At 47.4% G+C, this 18,683-nt stretch overlaps 2 protein-coding genes across 2 annotated transcripts in view; one reads left to right on the top strand and one right to left on the bottom strand.

Moving 5' to 3' along the window:
- LOC309562133 (kelch-like protein 10) overlaps nucleotides 1–18,683 on the bottom strand; it is a gene marked incomplete at its 3' end in the record, with an annotated part of 516,189 nt that overhangs the window by 48,516 nt on the left and 448,990 nt on the right. The gene's annotated exons all lie outside the window — the stretch shown is intronic.
- LOC309562293 (rab GDP dissociation inhibitor alpha-like) overlaps nucleotides 6,175–18,683 on the top strand; it is a 79,830-nt gene continuing 67,321 nt past the window's right edge. Inside the window, exon 1 of the mRNA XM_082266430.1 lies at nucleotides 6,175–6,294. Within this exon, the coding sequence (XP_082122556.1) occupies nucleotides 6,250–6,294 (45 nt within the window). The 5' untranslated portion in view covers nucleotides 6,175–6,249. The remainder of the gene's footprint in view (nucleotides 6,295–18,683) is intronic.

The raw sequence follows: 18,683 nt of genomic DNA, 5'->3' as shown, positions 1-18,683 counted from the left end.
GGCTGCCCTATGGCTGAAAATGGCGGGTCGGGTCTAGACTGTGTCTCAAATGCCCATTGGTCAGTGGCGGCTGGTGCGTTGGGGGCGCTGCCCCCCCCAGCCATGCCCCCGGCCCCCTAACTACATGCGGGGCGCCGGACGCATGGAGTTCAATGGGGGTTTTTTTTTTTAATCACCTGATTAGAGCCAGAGGCCACCCATTATGAGACCCGCTTCCTGATTGGCCGAAAGGTTACTTTAATTACATCAGTATTTTCATAACAAACAATACATGTGCTTAGGGGGTAAGGGTTTCTTTAACTAATCTAGTGAAAGAGACTCGAGTGCTAAAATCCCGCGGGTTAGGGGGCGCAAATTACTTGCCTTGCCCCGGTTGCTGACAACCCACGCTACGCCTCTGTGTGGTGTACCTGGACTTCGCAAAGGCCTTTGACACCGTTCCCCACAAACGCTTACTGTACAAACTAAGGAAGGTAGGTATGGACCATAAGGTGAGTACCTGGATAGAGAACTGGCTCCAGGGGAGAGTCCAGAGGGTGGTGATTAATGGGGAGTACTCAGATTGGGCGGGTGTGGAAAGTTGGGTCTGCCAAGGTTCTGTCCTGGGGCCAATCCTATTTAATTTATTCATAAATGATCTAGAGGATGGGATATCTAGTACAATCTCAGTATTTGCGGACGATACTAAACTAAGCATGCCAATATCTTCTATGCAGGATGTGGAAACCTTACAAGCGGACCTGAACAAAATAACGGGGTGGGCAACTACATGGCAGATGAGGTTTAATGTTGAAAAATGTAAAGTAATGCATTTGGGTGCCAGAAACTAGAAAGCAAGCTACTCACTAGGGGGGGAACCTCTGGGTGAGTCTAGGATGGAAAAGGACTTGGGGGTACTGGTAGACAACAGGCTTGGCAGTGGCATGCAATGTCAAGCCGCTGCAAGCAAAGCCAACAATATACTGGGATGTATAAAAAAGGGGATTCACTCCAGAAATAAAGAGATTATTCTCCCTCTCTACAAGACTCTGGTCCGGCCACATCTGGAGTATGCTGTCCAGTTCTGGGCACCGGTCCTCAGGAAGGATGTGCTGGAACTGGAGAAAGTCCAGAGAAGGGCAACAAAAATAATTGGGGGATTGGAGGACATCAGCTATAAGGAAAGACTACAAGCACTGAACTTATTCTCTCTGGAGAAGAGACGATTGAGGGGGGATATGATATCAATGTACAAATACTGTACTAGCAACCCTAGCATATGGAAAAACATATTCAGAGAAAGGAGATGCAATAAGACACGTGGCCAATCACTTAGACTAGAGGAAAGGCGGTTTAACCTTAAAATACGTAGGGGGTTCTTCACTGTAAGAGCGGTAAGGATGTGGAATTCTCTTCCACAAGCAGTCGTATCAGCAGGGAGCATCGATAGTTTCAAAAAACTATTAGATGGACACCTTAAAGACCACAACATACAGGGGTATACAATGTACGGTTAACAGCAAACACACATCATAGGTTGAACTGGATGGACTGATGTCTTTTTTCAACCTCACTAACTATGTAACTATCACTGTTTAAACACTAGGCGCATGGAGTACACTTTTTTCAAGTGATACTTTTTTTTCACATCTATGAGGATGTTGGGGGTATTCCTTGCTGCTGTGAGGATTTCTTCCTTAGTTATAAAGTCTTTCATACATAGGATTATATCCCTGGGCGGTTTGTCAGCAGGGGGTTTAGGCCGAAGAGCGCGGTGAACGCGATCACATGCAAAGTGGAACTCTTCAACTTCAGGCAGCAATGACTTAAATAGACGGGTAACTGTGGGCGTAAAGTCTGTGTAAGATTCTGGGATACCCCTTAATCTTAAATTGTTCCTTCTGTTGCGATTGTCCAAATCTTCAACATGGGATTGTAATTGCTTAAACGCTGAATTTAATGATTCATGGTCTCTACTGAGCTCTTTGTATGCCAGGCAGAGCTCATCATGTTTAGTTTCAAGTCTATCAGTCCTGCCACCTAACGCAGAGGTTTCTTGTGTAAGAGTGTTAGCTGTCTTGTGCAGCTCCGTTTGGAATTTGGCAATTAATTTAGTGTACATAGCTTCCATGCTATTATCCAGGTCTATTTTGGTGAGAGGGGCAAGGTACTCACTGTTAGGAGCAGTGGCTGAAGGAGAGTTGGGATGTGAGGCCTGCGTGGTGTTCCCATTCAGGGCAGGGAAGAGGCCAGCGCCATCTTGATTCATGCTGAATCTTTCTCTGGCTCTGAGAAGGTAGTGGGTTAGGGTCTTTTTCGGGGTTTTCCGGCATCTTCTGCAGGTGGACGACATGCAAAATCAATAGCCGCGGCAGGGGGGTGTGTATATCTGGTGAGATCGATGCGTTATTGTAGCCCCTGGAGCGAGTATAGTGGCCGCGCTGTACAGAGCTCTTACTTCAAGCTGCCATTCCGTCCCGCGCCGCGCATGCGCCCCCCAGATAATCTGCTTTTTAAAAAATACCCTATATTATTCTACTACAAAAAATATATGCCAGTGTTACCAGGTACCTCATTTAGTCACTAGGTGAAGCCATTGTTAGAGTTAAATTTGTTAGCAATATTTTGCAACCCATTGCCTTCAGTGGGTTTTGAGCAGGTATATTGGATTAAAGGTTTAAGGCGGTATAAAATTGATATTAAAAGCAATTTTTTTTTTTCATAATTACAAACATGTCATATTTATCTGCTCTGTGCAATGGTTTTGCACACAACAGACCCGATCCTTCTCTACTTGGGTCCACTGCCGGTGTTCCTGGCCCCTCCCTTCTGCCAAGTGCCCTCAGAGCAAGCAGCTTGCTGCGAGGGCACCCAAGCAGGCTAGCCCCCGAGCCGCTTCTCTGTGTATCCATTCACACACAGAGCTGTGGCATGGCCCCGCCCCCTCCTCATTGGCTCACCGCGTGCACATCGCTGGATCATAGAAGTATATGATACAGCAGCCACATATCAGGACAGGAATATGAAATGCTGGGGTAACAAATACTTTAAGGGAGGAGAGTGAGAAGGAAGAAAAGAAGGATGTGAGAGGGCAAAGGAAGGGAAAAAGGGAGAAGAAAAGGAAGGAAAAGGGAAAGGATGAGAGGAAGGAATTAGGGAAGGAAAGGAGGAGGGAATGAAGAGGGGACGGAAGAAACTGAGGAGGGAAGGAAGAGAAAAAGAAAAGAAGGAAGGAAGAGACATATAGTAAGACAGAAAAAGGGATAAGAGAAAGAATTGATAAAAGGAGAGGGAGAGGATGAAGAAAGGAAGGAAGGAAGGATGGAAGGAAGGAAGGATGAGATGACAGAAGGTAGAGAAGAAGGAAAAATCAATGGGGAAAGGAAGGAAGGAAGGAAGGAAGGAAGGAAGGAAGGAAGGAAAAGATATGAGACAGAAGAAGGGAGGAGAGGAAGAATCGAGAAAAAGAAAGAAGGAGGGGAGGAGAGAATAAAGAAAGGGAAGAGGGGGGGAAGGGAGAAAGAAAAATGAGTGGGAGGAAGAAAGAAAGGATGAGATGACAGAAGGTACAAAAGAAGGAAAAATAAATGGAGAAGGAAGGAAGGAAGGAAGACTGATAGAAGAAAATAAGGGAGGGTGGCTGGGCGGGAAGGAAGGAAGAAAGAAAGGATGAGATGAAGGAAGGAAGGAAGGAAGGAAGGAAGGAAGGAAGGAAGGAAAAACTGATAGAGGTAAATAGGGAGGGAGGGAAGGAAGGAAGAAAGGAAGGAAGGAAAACTGATAGAGGAAAATAAGGGAGGAGGGAGGGAAGGTAGGAAGAAAGAAAGGATGAGATGACAGAAGGTAAAGAAGAAGGAAAATAAATGGAGGAAGGAAGGAAGGGACATGAGGCAGAAGAAGGGAGGAGAGGAAGAATTGAGAATAGCAAAGAAGGAGGGAAGGAGAGAATAATGAAAGGGAAGAGGGAGGGAATGGAGAAAGAAAGGATGAGTGGCAGGATTGAGGAAAGGAAAGAGGCAGAGGATGAATAAAGGGAGGGGGCAGGGAGGGAAGGAAGAAAGAAAGGATGAGATGACAGAAGGTAGAGAAGAAGGAAATATCAATGGGGAAAGGAAGGAAGGAAGAAAGGACGGAAGGAAGGACAGAAGGAAGAAAGAGACATGAGACAGAAGAAGGAAGGAGAGGAAGAATCGAGAAAAGGAAAGAAGGAGGGGAGGAGAGAATAAAGAAAGGGAAGAGGGAGGGAAGGGAGAAAGAAAAAATATGCGGGAGGAAGAAGGAAAGGATGAGATGACAGAAGGTACAGAAGAAGGAAAAATAAATGGAGAGGGAAGGAAGGAAAGGAAGGAAGGAGGGAAGGAAGGAAGGAGGGAAGGAAAATTGATAGAGGAAAAAAAGGGAGGAGGAGAGTCAGACAGGAAGTAAGAGTGAAAGTATAAGAGAAGGAAATGAGGGAATGAATGGAGGATGGAAGGAAGAAATGGATGCGGGAAGGAGGAGTGGAGGAAAGGGAGGAGAGAGGGAAAGAAGAGAAAAGTAAAAAAGGAACGAGGAGGGAAGGAAAGATAAAAGAAAAAGTGAAGAAAGCAAGTGAGGAGGTAAGCAGATAGGGGATGGAGGAAGGGAGGAGCAGTGTTGGGGTAGTTACTCAAAAAATGTAACTAGTTACTAGTTACTTCTGTAAATTGTAATGAGATTACTTTACTAGTTACTGCATTTGAAAAGTAACTTCACTACTTATTACTTTACTTTACTCTTTCTTCATTTACCGTGTAGAAGAAGATACAGGACACTCTTTCTGCATAGAGTTTATTGTATAAACACAGGCTTTGGGAAAAATGAGAACAAAATCTGAAAAAACTGAATAAAACATAAAGTGCAACAAAAAGTCATAAACTTCATCCCTCTCTATTCTTCGTAATAACGATTGTATCGCACGGCTTGGGTAACGCAGGAAAGCGCGTTCCTATAGCCTAGTAAAGTAGTGTAGTTACCAATATTAGTATTGTAACTAGTTACTTTACTTAGTTACCAAAAAAAGTAATGTAGTTACTGTAATCAGTTACTTTGTAACTAGTTACCCCCAACACTGGGGAGGAGGTAGTGAAGGAAAGGAGTAGTATGAGTTAGAAGGTACCCATACACATGAGATGACACCTGCCGTCTCCAGCTGTTTTACCTTTAGATGATGTGGGCAGTTATACACTCTTGTACCACCAAGTAAAGCTGACTAGACACTATACAATTTTTTTATACAATTTTCTTGTACAACTTTCCTTTAGATTGAAAACCATATAATATGAGGTCAAACCTAAACACTTTCAGATTGTATGCAATCAGGCAGGTCTTTGCATTACATTGTTGAAGCTAAAGGCCCGTACACATGTAACGATCGGCCGATTTTCAGCTTGTTAGTATGATGCTTTCGGCCAAAAAGAATCTGTCGTGCAAGCATTAAAATTTTTGTTGGCCAACACCAGAACGCCCGATTGTTCGCCAGTCATTACAGAATTCGGCCGACAGACAGCAGATTTGCAAGACTGGGCATGCTCAGAAAAGAAAAAACACACGGAAAGTTAACCATCACATGACATCACTTCTGCAGTCGGCTGTTGTTGGCCGACAAAATTCGTGTGCAGTCTTTTGCAGTTTTCAACAGACAAGACAGCCCTCGGACAAAAGACGGCCGATCGTTCGGCCGACGATTGGTACGTGTGTACGGGGCTTAACTCTAAAGTAAATTGAACAACAAAAGTGGTATAATGTAAGCTTAATCAGTTTAGGACTTTTGGAAAAGTCAGCAGTTAAGACCAAACCCAGCTGATCCTACAGCTCAATGCCTGGCCTCAACAATCTCTTTCTTGTGCCTCCAGACGTGCTGGGGCACCGCCATATATAAAATCAAGAAACTGCATCATGCAAAAGCCCCGGGATGTGGAATATTCTGAAATGATGAAGTGTGATTTGATGTGACTATCAATACTAAAGAAACAATCTGTACAATATATTTTTGTTTTCCCTATTTCTATCTAATGGACACATATGTGGATATTGCATGGCCTCTGGTTGGGCAGTTCTGGGTACAGACGTGTTGCTGCCTTGCTCACATGGATTACGAGCTTGTGGCCCAGCTTTGGGTTACTGGGGCGAGTGACAGGCTTACCAGTGTCTGGCAGATCAGATTAGGACAGCAGCTCGTCTCGTGCGGTCTTATAGAGTGGAGAAAAAACACACGGAGCCACGGACGCGACTACCAGATACCATTCTGGCATGGAGGAAGAGTATGATGTCATTGTGCTGGGGACGGGGCTCAAGGTAGGAAAATTACATTGACGCTTCTTCTATCCCCCCATTATGTCTGTTATCACCTCCTTGTCAAGTCAGTGCAATAACCCACAGCAACCAATCAGAAATCAGTCAGGGCTGATCTGAAAGTTTTCGGAAATATGATCGATTGCACTTTCTACATCACTCTTGTTTTCTGCTCTAATTTATTAAGGGAACAAATAGATACAAGGGCTGGATTCTGATCATCAATAGATCAATCAGATTGAGATAGGGCACAGAGGCTCTGGTAAGGCTGCTCTCAATAAAAAAAAGGGGTTCCCCTTAAACAGAGGGCCCAGTTTTGAAGATATACATGTACACAGTCCAGTGACAGCATCAGACAAAAGGTCTAATAGTTCTAAAACTTTTAAAGCGGTATTAAACCCAAAAGCAAACATTTATTATATTGCATTGTACCAATTCTTAGATGTGATACTGCATTCGTTTTCTTTTTTTTTCGGCTTTCTTTCTTCTATTTTCATTGGGTGAAACAGCCAGCAAGTCTGTTGTTTTTCAAAAGCTCAAGCTCTCCAGCAGAATGTATTAGTTTACATGGATGAGACAAACCACTTAACGCTGGCAGGGCTAATCAAAATAATCAGATTTTATTTATTTATGTAAAGTTTATGTAAAGTTTGATGTAACTAATTATAAAGTGTAAGCTAGAATTTGGCTTCAATTTGTTGGTGTATTGAAATCAACGAATACATTTAACTCTACCCGCCCCCCATGACTGACATTGGTGTTGTCTGCTGCGCCTCCTGTTCTCATTCCTCCAGCGTTATGCCTCATTATTATAGGAGGTGTGTTACTGGCCAGATCACCAGGGGAAAACGGAGGGAAAAAAAGCCAAAGAAAAGAAAAGAAAAGTAATACAGCCACCTAATGATTGGTAAACTGCAATATACAGTAAAACCTTGGATTGCGAGCATAATTCGTTCCGGAAACATGCTTGCAATCCAAAGCACTCTTATATCAAAGCAAATTTCCCCATAAGAAATAATGGAAACTCAGATGATTCGTTCCACAACCATCATAAGTCCTTCATTTTATAGTCCATATAAAAAGATTATAGCATTGTGATAGGTTGTGTAACCATAAAATGTCCATCCACAAATGGCGCCTCCACAAGGGGATTAGAAGCAAAATCCAGCAGGAGCTACAGAGTATCAAAGAGAAGAGAGGCGCCTCTAAGTGTAGCAATATGGTTACATTTAATGAAGGTACAACATTTAGCAACTCACATGTTTGATGAATAAAACAGGCACATCTAAGTATGAAGGCATCCGGGGTAAAGCTGTCCACATAGACCATCTTCTGCACCGCCGGCTGCCAGTCTGTAATCCTGACCGGGAAGACCACCCTGGAGTAAAGCGATCTGATAGTGAGGGGCAGCATGGAAGGGATGACGTAGATGGCGGTGCGGAGGATGGTCTAAGTGGACAGCTTTACCCCTGATGCCTGCATCCTTAGATGTGCCTGTTCCAATCATCAACCATGTGAGTTGCTAAATGTTGTACCTTCATTAAATTTAACCATATTGCTACACTTAGAGGTGCCTCTCTTCTCTTTTATACTCAGCTGTGACTTGAGGCTACTTGTATATCAAGACATCGCTTGTATATCAAGTCAAAATTTGTTTGAAAATTGTGCTTGTCTTGCAAAGCGCTCTTAAACCAAGTTACTCTCAAACCAAGGTTTTACTGTATTACATTTTCAGGTGTGAATTTAATACTGCTTTAATATTGATATTAGTTTATAATGTAGTACGACCCCCTTGGGGGCTGCTGGTTAGTGGGATATCCTCTGCACTCCCTTGACCCTGAGAAGCATCTAACCCGCTAGGCACTATAGGTTCAGACATTTTCTGAAGGATTCTTTAAGAATACACTTGACACAGCAAAATACCTGTTTAACTGTTTACTGGGATGAGAAAGGTAAATCAAACAACTGCACAAGAACAGACAAAATGTTGTGATAACTGTTAGTGTGGTGTCACTCCTTCAAACCCCCAATAATGAAAAAGGAGCTTAGAAGACTGACACCCAGGAGATAAATGCTTGATTCACAAGTAATACATAAAATAAGTGAGAGTGACTGAAATAATCATTAGCTGTGACTGTCAGGGCTATGATCAAAATGTAATAACCACAAACTGTGCTCTGCTTCTACTAAACTCAGGCCTAGAGTTATTCTAAATCAGACTAATGAGATTTATATCAAATGTCAGGGAGTCCCCTTTAGGAATTATGAAAAGTGAAGTTTCTACTCTAGCAAGGCCTTGCAGATTCTTCACCGGCAGTCAGAGCTCTTTAATCACTCTTCTATGTGATATTTGTAATCCAGGTGTAATGGTGTTTATGCAATCATAACTGCTGTCGGTGTATTCTGGATGCAGGGTTATACTTGCGTTTACAGGTGTCACCAGGCACTCTTGTGTAGGGGCAGTGTCCACATGTGACTGTCCATCCACAGGCGAGACCTCTCCTTGCGATGCTGCGTCACTGGGGATACTCAGCTCTCACTGTTCCGGTCAGTCAGCTCAGCGCCACCCACTCTCCTCTCAGCTCGCTGGATCTGACACTTCCCTGTGACCGCCAACATCTACTCCGCTGAGGATGGGCTCCACTTGCCTAGGCCCGCACTCCCAGGCCTGTGTCACTGACTGTCCTACGGCAGCTCCCTCCCTTATATCTGTCCTCCACAAGTCCCAGACGCAAGAGCGCGTGCACTCGGCCCCACCCCGAAGTATATTCTCTCCCCCATGATCCTCCACGGGTCCCAGAGCTCCCTGGGAGTATAGTTCCGCCTGCCATCCATATAACAATTCACACTCTCCACCAGACTACATCCCCCACAATCCAATTTGTCCATTTCCGGAGGGAAGCCGATCCTTCTGGTGAATTTTTTAAGGAGCACTCTGATAATGTCAGAACAGGAACTCAGATATATATATGTATATATATAGATATATACAGTATGTATATATATATATATATATATATATATAGATATATCTATATATATATATATCTATATATCTATATATATATATATATATATAAACCCATACCATATGTATATACACAGTAGTCCCAGCTTGGCTACAATAATAAGACAACATAGAACATCCAACGCATTCCCCCCTTCTTCAGTGCCACAGAACATATAAAAATAGTTGTTAACATATACATTTCTATATTGGTGCAATTCATATTTGATTAATTCATATATAAATATATTCAAAGTAATTAAAACAGAAGGGAGGGTTCAACTGTACCTAATAATAAAAATTAAAAAGATTAAAAAAATAAATAAAAATAGATCTTACTGAATTTAAGTAATAATAAAAATAAAATTAATTTGGAATGAATAGAAATCTTTCTCTCTACTTTATTAAGGGGCCGTTCCCCTGACATTGATTATTCAGTTACCATTGGAGTCTGCTGGGTTTAATCAGCTGCTGGCGCTGGCATATATATATAATGCCACATCTCCCTTTAGATTGTAAGCTCTATGAGCAGGGCCCACCTATTCCTTCTGTATTGTACTGTATTGTAATTATACGGTGCCCCTTTATATTGTAAAGCGCTGTGCAAACTGGTGGCACTATATATCCTATATAATAATAATAATCTAAAAACCGAAATGTCAAATTTTGGCTGTATTGGCCTTCTATATAAAAATAGAACATTTTTGCATAATTCAATTTCCTTTGCAGAGTTTAGTAAATGACATTGTTTTCTGTGTACCATGTACGAGAGCTTGATTGTGATTGGCTGCTGTGGGGAACGGCTCCCCTTCATTTAGCTTTTGCTCTAGTTTCCTATGCCCGATTTTTATAATTAATCCCCATTTTTTAACAAAATAAATATCAGTGTACTTCTGCTCCTTTAACGTACAATTAGTAGGCTGGGTGAACAAGCTGTATGGATTACAGCTGAGGTTTGATATGCTTATATTTTCCTTAGCTCCTCCCTCCCACCCTTATCAACATTCTAATAAAATCTTTATAACATTTTCTGTTTTTTATTATACACCTTTTGTTTTGGACCCAGTGATGTCATCATTGGGTCTATGTGCTTGTCTATGGAATTAAGGCAGATCATGGCTGCTGGGAGGGGCCAGCAGGGTGCTGTACATAGCTTCCTGAAAACATCCCAGCACCCTGTCTCAGTACTCCTCTAAAGAGCTCTTCGTCCTGATGCAAGCAATGGGCTGGCTCTCGGGAGGAGTTATGCAAATATCAAATTGCCTTGATGGGTGGGTTGTCAGTCTGGAGGAGCGAGTGTCCCTAAGCAGGCTGTATTTGCATGCAGACATCCTTAGGTAATGCCCACATGTGATGCTGAGCTTTCATTATTAACCACTTTTATGACCGCCTGCCACATACTGCGGCAGGCAGCCGCTCCTGCACAAACCGCCGTAGGTATACGTCAGTCGCACGTAAGCAGCTAGGGGGCGAGCGATTGGCGCGCTCCCACCCCCGCTCGTCAGCGGGGAAGCCAATGCACACCCGCGATCGTTCCCCGCTGAGAGAGAAGAACAGTCAGCTGTTGTAAACACAGCTGACCGTTCTTCTCCCTGGAATGATCACAGAGCTCCTGTGATCCTTATATATAGGAACACAGGTCTCTGTGATAATTCCACAAACCACGCCCCCCCCCCCCAGTTAGAAACACGTGCCTAGGTACACATTTAACCCCTTGATCACCCACAATGTTAACCCCTTCCCTGCCAGTGTCATTATTACAGTAACAGTGCATATTTTTAGCACTGATTACTGTAGTAATGTCACTGGTCCCCCCAAAAGTGTCAAAAATGTCAGTCAGGGGTCCGATCTGTCCGCCGCAATGTCACAGTCCCACAAAAAATCGCAGATCGCCACCATTACTAGTAAAAAAAACAAAAAAAAAAGCAATAAAAATTACATAAATCTTTCCCGTAGTTTGTAGACGCAATAACTTTTGCGCAAACCAATCAAAATACGCCTATTGCGATTTTTTTTTTTAACAAAAATATGTAGCAGAAAACAAATTGACCTAAAATGTTAAAAAGTTTTGATTTTTAAATTTTGTTTTTTGGGAATGTTATACAGCAGAATGTGAAAAAAATTTTTTTTTTTTTTTTCAGAATTGTCGCTATTTTTTTTGTACATAGCGCAAAAAATAAAAATCACACCGATGATCAAATACCACCAAAAAAAAAGCTCTAATCATGGGGAAATAAAGGACATAAATTTCGTTTAGGTACAGCATTGCATGACCGCGCAATTGTCACTTAAAGTCACGCAGTGCCAAGTTGAGAAAAATGGCGTGGTCATTAGGGGAGGCAAATCCTTCCGGACTTAAAGTGTTTAAAAATTAGATTGAAGCACTGAGGGCTTTCATGGTACCGCAAAGACTTACAACACCGTAATCAGTGTTGGGGTAGTTACTCAAAAAAATCTAATTAGTTACTAGTTACTTCTGTAAATTGTAATGAGATTACTTTACTAGTTACTGCATTTGAAAACAGTGGCGGCTGGTGCTCAAAATTTTTGGGGGGGCGCAAAAACAAAAATGTAATAGGTATTGCTTCGCGGCAAAAAACGAGGTAAAAAAATTGCATGACTTTGAGGTCATGGTACAGGCATGGCACATGTGATGGTATAGGCATGGCACAGATGGTACAGGCATGGCACAGGTGATGGAATAGGCATGGCACAGATGGTATAGGCATGGAACAGGTGGTAGAATAGGCATGGCACAGGTGATGGTATAGGCATGGCACAGGTGATGGTATAGGCATGGCGCAGGTGATGGTATAGGCATGGCGCAGGTGATGGAATAGGCATTGCACAGGTGATGGTACAGGCATGGCACAGGTGATGGAATAGGCATGGCACAGATGGTATAGGCATGGCACAGGTGATGGAATAGGCATGGCACAGATGGTACAGGCATGGCACAGGTGATGGTACAGGCATGGCACAGGTGATGAAATAGGCATTGCACAGGTGATGGTACAGGCATTGCACAGGTGATGGTACAGGCATGGCACAGGTGATGGAATAGGCATGGCACAGATGGTATAGGCATGGCACAGGTGATGGAATAGGCATGGCACAGATGGTACAGGCATGGCACAGGTGATGGTACAGGCATGGCACAGGTGATGGTACAGGCAGGGCACAGATGGTACAGGCATGGCACAGGTGATGGAATAGGCATGGCACAGATGGTATAGGCATGGCACAGGTGATGGAATAGGCATGGCACAGATGGTACAGGCATGGCACAGGTGGTGGAATAGGCATGGCACAGATGGTACAGGCATGGCGCAGGTGGTGGAATAGGCATGGCACAGGCATGGCGCAGGTGGTGGAATAGGCATGGCACAGATGGTATAGGCATGGCACAGGTGATGGAATAGGCATGGCACAGATGGTACAGGCATGGCACAGGTGGTGGAATAGGCATGGCACAGATGGTACAGGCATGGCGCAGGTGATGGAATAGGCATGGAACAGATGGTACAGGCATGGCACAGGTGATGGAATAGGCATGGCACAGGTGATGGTAAGGTCATGGCACAGGTGGTGGAATAGGCATGGCACAGATGGTACAGGCATGGCGCAGGTGATGGAATAGGCATGGAACAGATGGTACAGGCATGGCACAGGTGATGGAATAGGCATGGCACAGGTGATGGTAAGGTCATGGCACAGGTGGTGGAATTGGCATGGCACAGATGGTACAGGCATGGCGCAGGTGATGGAATAGGCATGGCACAGGTGATGGAATAGGCATGGCACAGGTGATGGTAAGGTCATGGCACAGGTGGTGGAATAGGCATGGCACAGGTGATGGAATAGGCATGGCACAGGTGATGGTAAGGTCATGGCACAGGTGGTGGAATAGGCATGGCACAGATGGTACAGGCATGGCGCAGGTGATGGAATAGGCATGACACAGGTGATGGTAAGGTCATGGCACAGGTGGTGGAATAGGCATGGCACAGATGGTACAGGCATGGCACAGGTGATGGTAAGGTCATGGCACAGGTGGTGGAATAGGCATGGCACAGATGGTACAGGCATGGGGCAGGTGATGGAATAGGCATGGCACAGGTGATGGTAAGGCCATGGCACAGGTGGTGGAATAGGCATGGCGCAGGTGGTGGAATAGGCATGGCACAGATGGTACAGGCATGGCACAGGTGATGGTAAGGTCATGGCACAGGTGGTGGAATAGGCATGGCACAGATGGTACAGGCATGGCGCAGGTGGTGGAATAGGCATGGCACAGGTGATGGAATAGGCATGGCACAGATGGTACAGGCATGGCGCAGGTGGTGGAATAGGCATGGCACAGGTGATGGAATAGGCATGGCACAGATGGTACAGGCATGGCGCAGGTGGTGGAATAGGCATGGCACAGGCATGGCGCAGGTGGTGGAATAGGCATGGCACAGATGGTACAGGCATGGCACAGGTGGTGGAATAGGCATGCCGCAGATGGTACAGGCATGGCGCAGGTGATGGAATAGGCATGGCACAGATGTTACAGGCATGGCACAGGTGATGGAATAGGCATGGCACAGGTGATGGTAAGGTCATGGCACAGGTGGTGGAATAGGCATGGCACAGATGGTACAGGCATGGCGCAGGTGATTGAATAGGCATGGCACAGGTGATGGAATAGGCATGGCACAGGTGATGGAATAGGCATGCCGCAGATGGTACAGGCATGGCGCAGGTGATGGAATAGGCATGGCACAGATGGTACAGGCATGGCACAGGTGATGGTAAGGTCATGGCACAGGTGATGGTAAGGTCATGGCACAGGTGGTGGAATAGGCATGGCACAGATGGTACAGGCATGGCGCAGGTGGTGGAATAGGCATGGCACAGGCATGGCACAGGTGATGTAATAGGCATGGCACAGATGGTACAGGCATGGCGCAGGTGGTGGAATAGGCATGGCACAGGCATGGCGCAGGTGGTGGAATAGGCATGGCACAGATGGTACAGGCATGGCACAGGTGGTGGAATAGGCATGGCACAGGCTTGGCACAGGTGATGGAATAGGCATGGCACAGATGGTACAGGCATGGCGCAGGTGGTGGAATAGGCATGGCACAGGCATGGCGCAGGTGGTGGAATAGGCATGGCACAGATGGTACAGGCATGGCACAGGTGGAGGAATAGGCATGGCGCAGATGGTACAGGCATGGCGCAGGTGATGGAATAGGCATGGCACAGATGGTGCAGGCATGGCACAGGTGATGGAATAGGCATGGCACAGGTGATGGTAAGGTCATGGCACAGGTGGTGGAATAGGCATGGCACAGGCATGGCGCAGGTGGTGGAATGGGCATGGCACAGGCATAGCGCAGGTGGTGGAAAAGGCATGGCACAGATGGTACAGGCATGGCACAGGTGGTGGAATAGGCATGGCACAGATGGTACAGGCATGGCACAGGTGATGGTAAGGTCATGGCACAGGTGATGGTAAGGTCATGGCACAGGTGGTGGTAAGGTCACGGCACAGGTGGTGGAATAGGCATGGCACAGATGGTACAGGCATGGCGCAGGTGGTGGAATAGGCATGGCACAGGCATGGCGCAGGTGGTGGAATAGGCATGGCACAGGCATGGCGCAGGTGGTGGAATAGGCATGGCACAGATGGTACAGGCATGGCACAGGTGATGGTAAGGTCATGGCACAGGTGATGGTAAGGTCATGGCACAGGTGGTGGAATAGGCATGGCACAGATGGTACAGGCATGGCGCAGATGGTGGAATAGGCATGGCACAGGCATGGCGCAGGTGGTGGAATAGGCATGGCACAGGCATGGCGCTGGTGGTGGAATGGGCATGGCACAGGCATGGCACAGGTGGTGGAATAGGCATGGCACAGATGGTACAGGCATGGCACAGGTGGTGAAATAGGCATGGCACAGATGGTACAGGCATGGCACAGGTGATGGTAAGGTCATGGCACAGGTGGTGGTAAGGTCATAGCACAGGTGGTGGAATAGGCATGGCACAGATGGTACAGGCATGGCGCAGGTGGTGGAATAGGCATGGCACAGGCATGGCGCAGGTGGTGGAATAGGCATGGCACAGGCATGGCGCAGGTGGTGGAATAGGCATGGCACAGGCATGGCGCAGGTGGTGGAATAGGCATGGCACAGATGGTACAGGCATGGCACAGGTGATGGTAAGGTCATGGCACAGGTGATGGTAAGGTCGTGGCACAGGTGGTGGAATAGGCATGGCACAGATGGTACAGGCATGGCGCAGGTGGTGGAATAGGCATGGCACAGGCATGGCGCAGGTGGTGGAATAGGCATGGCACAGGCATGGCGCTGGTGGTTGAATGGGCATGGCACAGGCATGGCGCAGGTGGTGGAATAGGCATGGCACAGATGGTACAGGCATGGCACAGGTGGTGAAATAGGCATGGCACAGATGGTACAGGCATGGCACAGGTGATGGTAAGGTCATGGCACAGGTGATGGTAAGGTCATGGCACAGGTGGTGGTAAGGTCATGGCACAGGTGGTGGAATAGGCATGGCACAGATGGTACAGGCATGGCGCAGGTGGTGGAATAGGCATGGCACAGGCATGGCGCAGGTGGTGGAATAGGCATGGCACAGGCATGGCGCAGGTGGTGGAATAGGCATGGCACAGGCATGGCGCAGGTGGTGGAATAGGCATGGCACAGATGGTACAGGCATGGCACAGGTGATGGTAAGGTCATGGCACAGGTGATGGTAAGGTCATGGCACAGGTGGTGGAATAGGCATGGCACAGATGGTACAGGCATGGCGCAGGTGGTGGAATAGGCATGGCACAAGCATGGCGCAGGTGGTGGAATAGGCATGGCACAGGCATGGCGCAGGTGGTGGAATAGGCATGGCACAGGCATGGCGCAGGTGGTGGAATAGGCATGGCACAGATGGTACAGGCATGGCACAGGTGATGGTAAGGTCTGGCACAGGTGATGGTAAGGTCATGGCACAGGTGGTGGAATAGGCATGGCACAGATGGTACAGGCATGGCGCAGGTGGTGGAATAGGCATGGCACAGGCATGGCGCAGGTGGTGGAATAGGCATGGCACAGGCATGGCGCTGGTGGTGGAATGGGCATGGCACAGGCATGGCGCAGGTGGTGGAATAGGCATGGCACAGATGGTACAGGCATGGCACAGGTGGTGGAATAGGCATGGCACAGATGGTACAGGCATGGCACAGGTGATGGTAAGGTCATGGCACAGGTGATGGTAAGGTCATGGCACAGGTGGTGGTAAGGTCATGGCACAGGTGGTGGAATAGGCATGGCACAGATGGTACAGGCATGGCGCAGGTGGTGGAATAGGCATGGCACAGGCATGGCGCAGGTGGTGGAATAGGCATGGCACAGGCATGGCGCAGGTGGTGGAATAGGCATGGCACAGATGGTACAGGCATGGCACAGGTGATGGTAAGGTCATGGCACAGGTGATGGTAAGGTCATGGCACAGGTGGTGGAATAGGCATGGCACAGATGGTACAGGCATGGCGCAGGTGGTGGAATAGGCATGGCGCAGGTGGTGGAATAGGCATGGCACAGGCATGGCGCTGGTGGTGGAATGGGCATGGCACAGGCATGGCGCAGGTGGTGGAATAGGCATGGCACAGATGGTACAGGCATGGCACAGGTGGTGAAATAGGCATGGCACAGATGGTACAGGCATGGCACAGGTGATGGTAAGGTCATGGCACAGGTGGTGGTAAGGTCATGGCACAGGTGGTGGAATAGGCATGGCACAGATGGTACAGGCATGGCGCAGGTGGTGGAATAGGCATGGCACAGGCATGGCGCAGGTGGTGGAATAGGCATGGCACAGGCATGGCGCAGGTGGTGGAATAGGCATGGCACAGATGGTACAGGCATGGCACAGGTGATTGTAAGGTCATGGCACAGGTGATGGTAAGGTCATGGCACAGGTGGTGGAATAGGCATAGCACAGATGGTACAGGCATGGCGCAGGTGGTGGAATAGGCATGGCACAGGCATGGCGCAGGTGGTGGAATAGGCATGGCACAGGCATGGCGCAGGTGGTGGAATAGGCATGGCACAGATGGTACAGGCATGGCACAGGTGGTGGAATAGGCATGGCACAGATGGTACAGGCATGGCACAGGTGGTGGAATAGGCATGGCACAGATGGTACAGGCATGGCACAGGTGATGGTAAGGTCATGGCACAGGTGGTGGTAAGGTCATGGCACAGGTGGTGGTAAGGTCATGGCACAGGTGGTGGAATAGGCATGGCACAGATGGCATAGGCATGGCGCAGGTGGTGGAATAGGCATGGCACAGGCATGGCGCAGGTGGTGGAATAGGCATGGCACAGGCATGGCGCAGGTGGTGGAATAGGCATGGCACAGGCATGGCGCAGGTGGTGGAATAGGCATGGCACAGGCATGGCGCAGGTGGTGGAATAGGCACTTACCTGGCGACGGCTCGGCTCCCCGGCGGCGGCTTCTCCCCTCCTCGCGACTCTGATGTCCGTCCTCTTCTGCTCGGCTCCTGGCGGCGGCTTCTCCCCTCCTCGCGACTCCTCTTCTTCGCGGGCTGCGGCGGGAAAGTGACCGGGCGGTGACGGTGAGTGACTGATGCACGCACCGGCACCGCCCCCAACGAGGTCACCATGGATGTCCTGAATCATGATTGGTCCAGGCTGGAGTCTGGACCAATCATGATCCAAGACATCACAAAAGGGGGGGGTGTAGCGCATTTTTCTGCGCTACAGTTACGCCCCAGAAGGCCGCCAATTGGCGCCTCTGCTGGTGGAAAACCCCACCCCCCATCGGCACCAATGCGGCGGACGCCGAAAGAGGGGTGGTGGAGCGCAGAGCTCTGCGCTACAGTTACGCCCCAGAAGGCCGTCTATCGGCGCCTCTGCGGGTGGAAAACCCCACCCCCATAGGCACCAATGAGACGGGCGCCCCTTGTGGGCAAAAATTTTTTTTTTTTTTTTAAATCTTTTTTTTTTCTTTTTCTTTTTTTTGGGGGGGGGGGGGCGGCGCCCCTGCGCCCCCTATGGGCCGGCCGCCACTGTTTGAAAAGTAACTTCACTACTTATTACTTTACTTTCCTCTTTCTTAATTGACCGTGTAGAAGAAGATACATGACACTCTTTCTGCATAGAGTTTATTGTATAAACACAGGCTTTGGGAAACATGAGAACAAAACCTGAAAAAACAGAATAAAACATAAAGTGCAACAAAAAGTCATAAACTTCATCCCTCTCTATTCTTCGTAATAACAATTATATCGCACGGCTTGGGTAACGCAGGAAAGCGCGTTCCTATAGCCTAGTAAAGTAGTGTAGTTACTTCCT

The sequence above is a fragment of the Pelophylax lessonae genome (genome assembly GCF_965119305.1).
Source record: "Pelophylax lessonae genome assembly, chromosome: 8".
In the NCBI taxonomy this organism is placed as follows: domain Eukaryota; kingdom Metazoa; phylum Chordata; class Amphibia; order Anura; family Ranidae; genus Pelophylax; species Pelophylax lessonae.
This window is presented reverse-complemented; position numbering and strand designations above follow the sequence as displayed.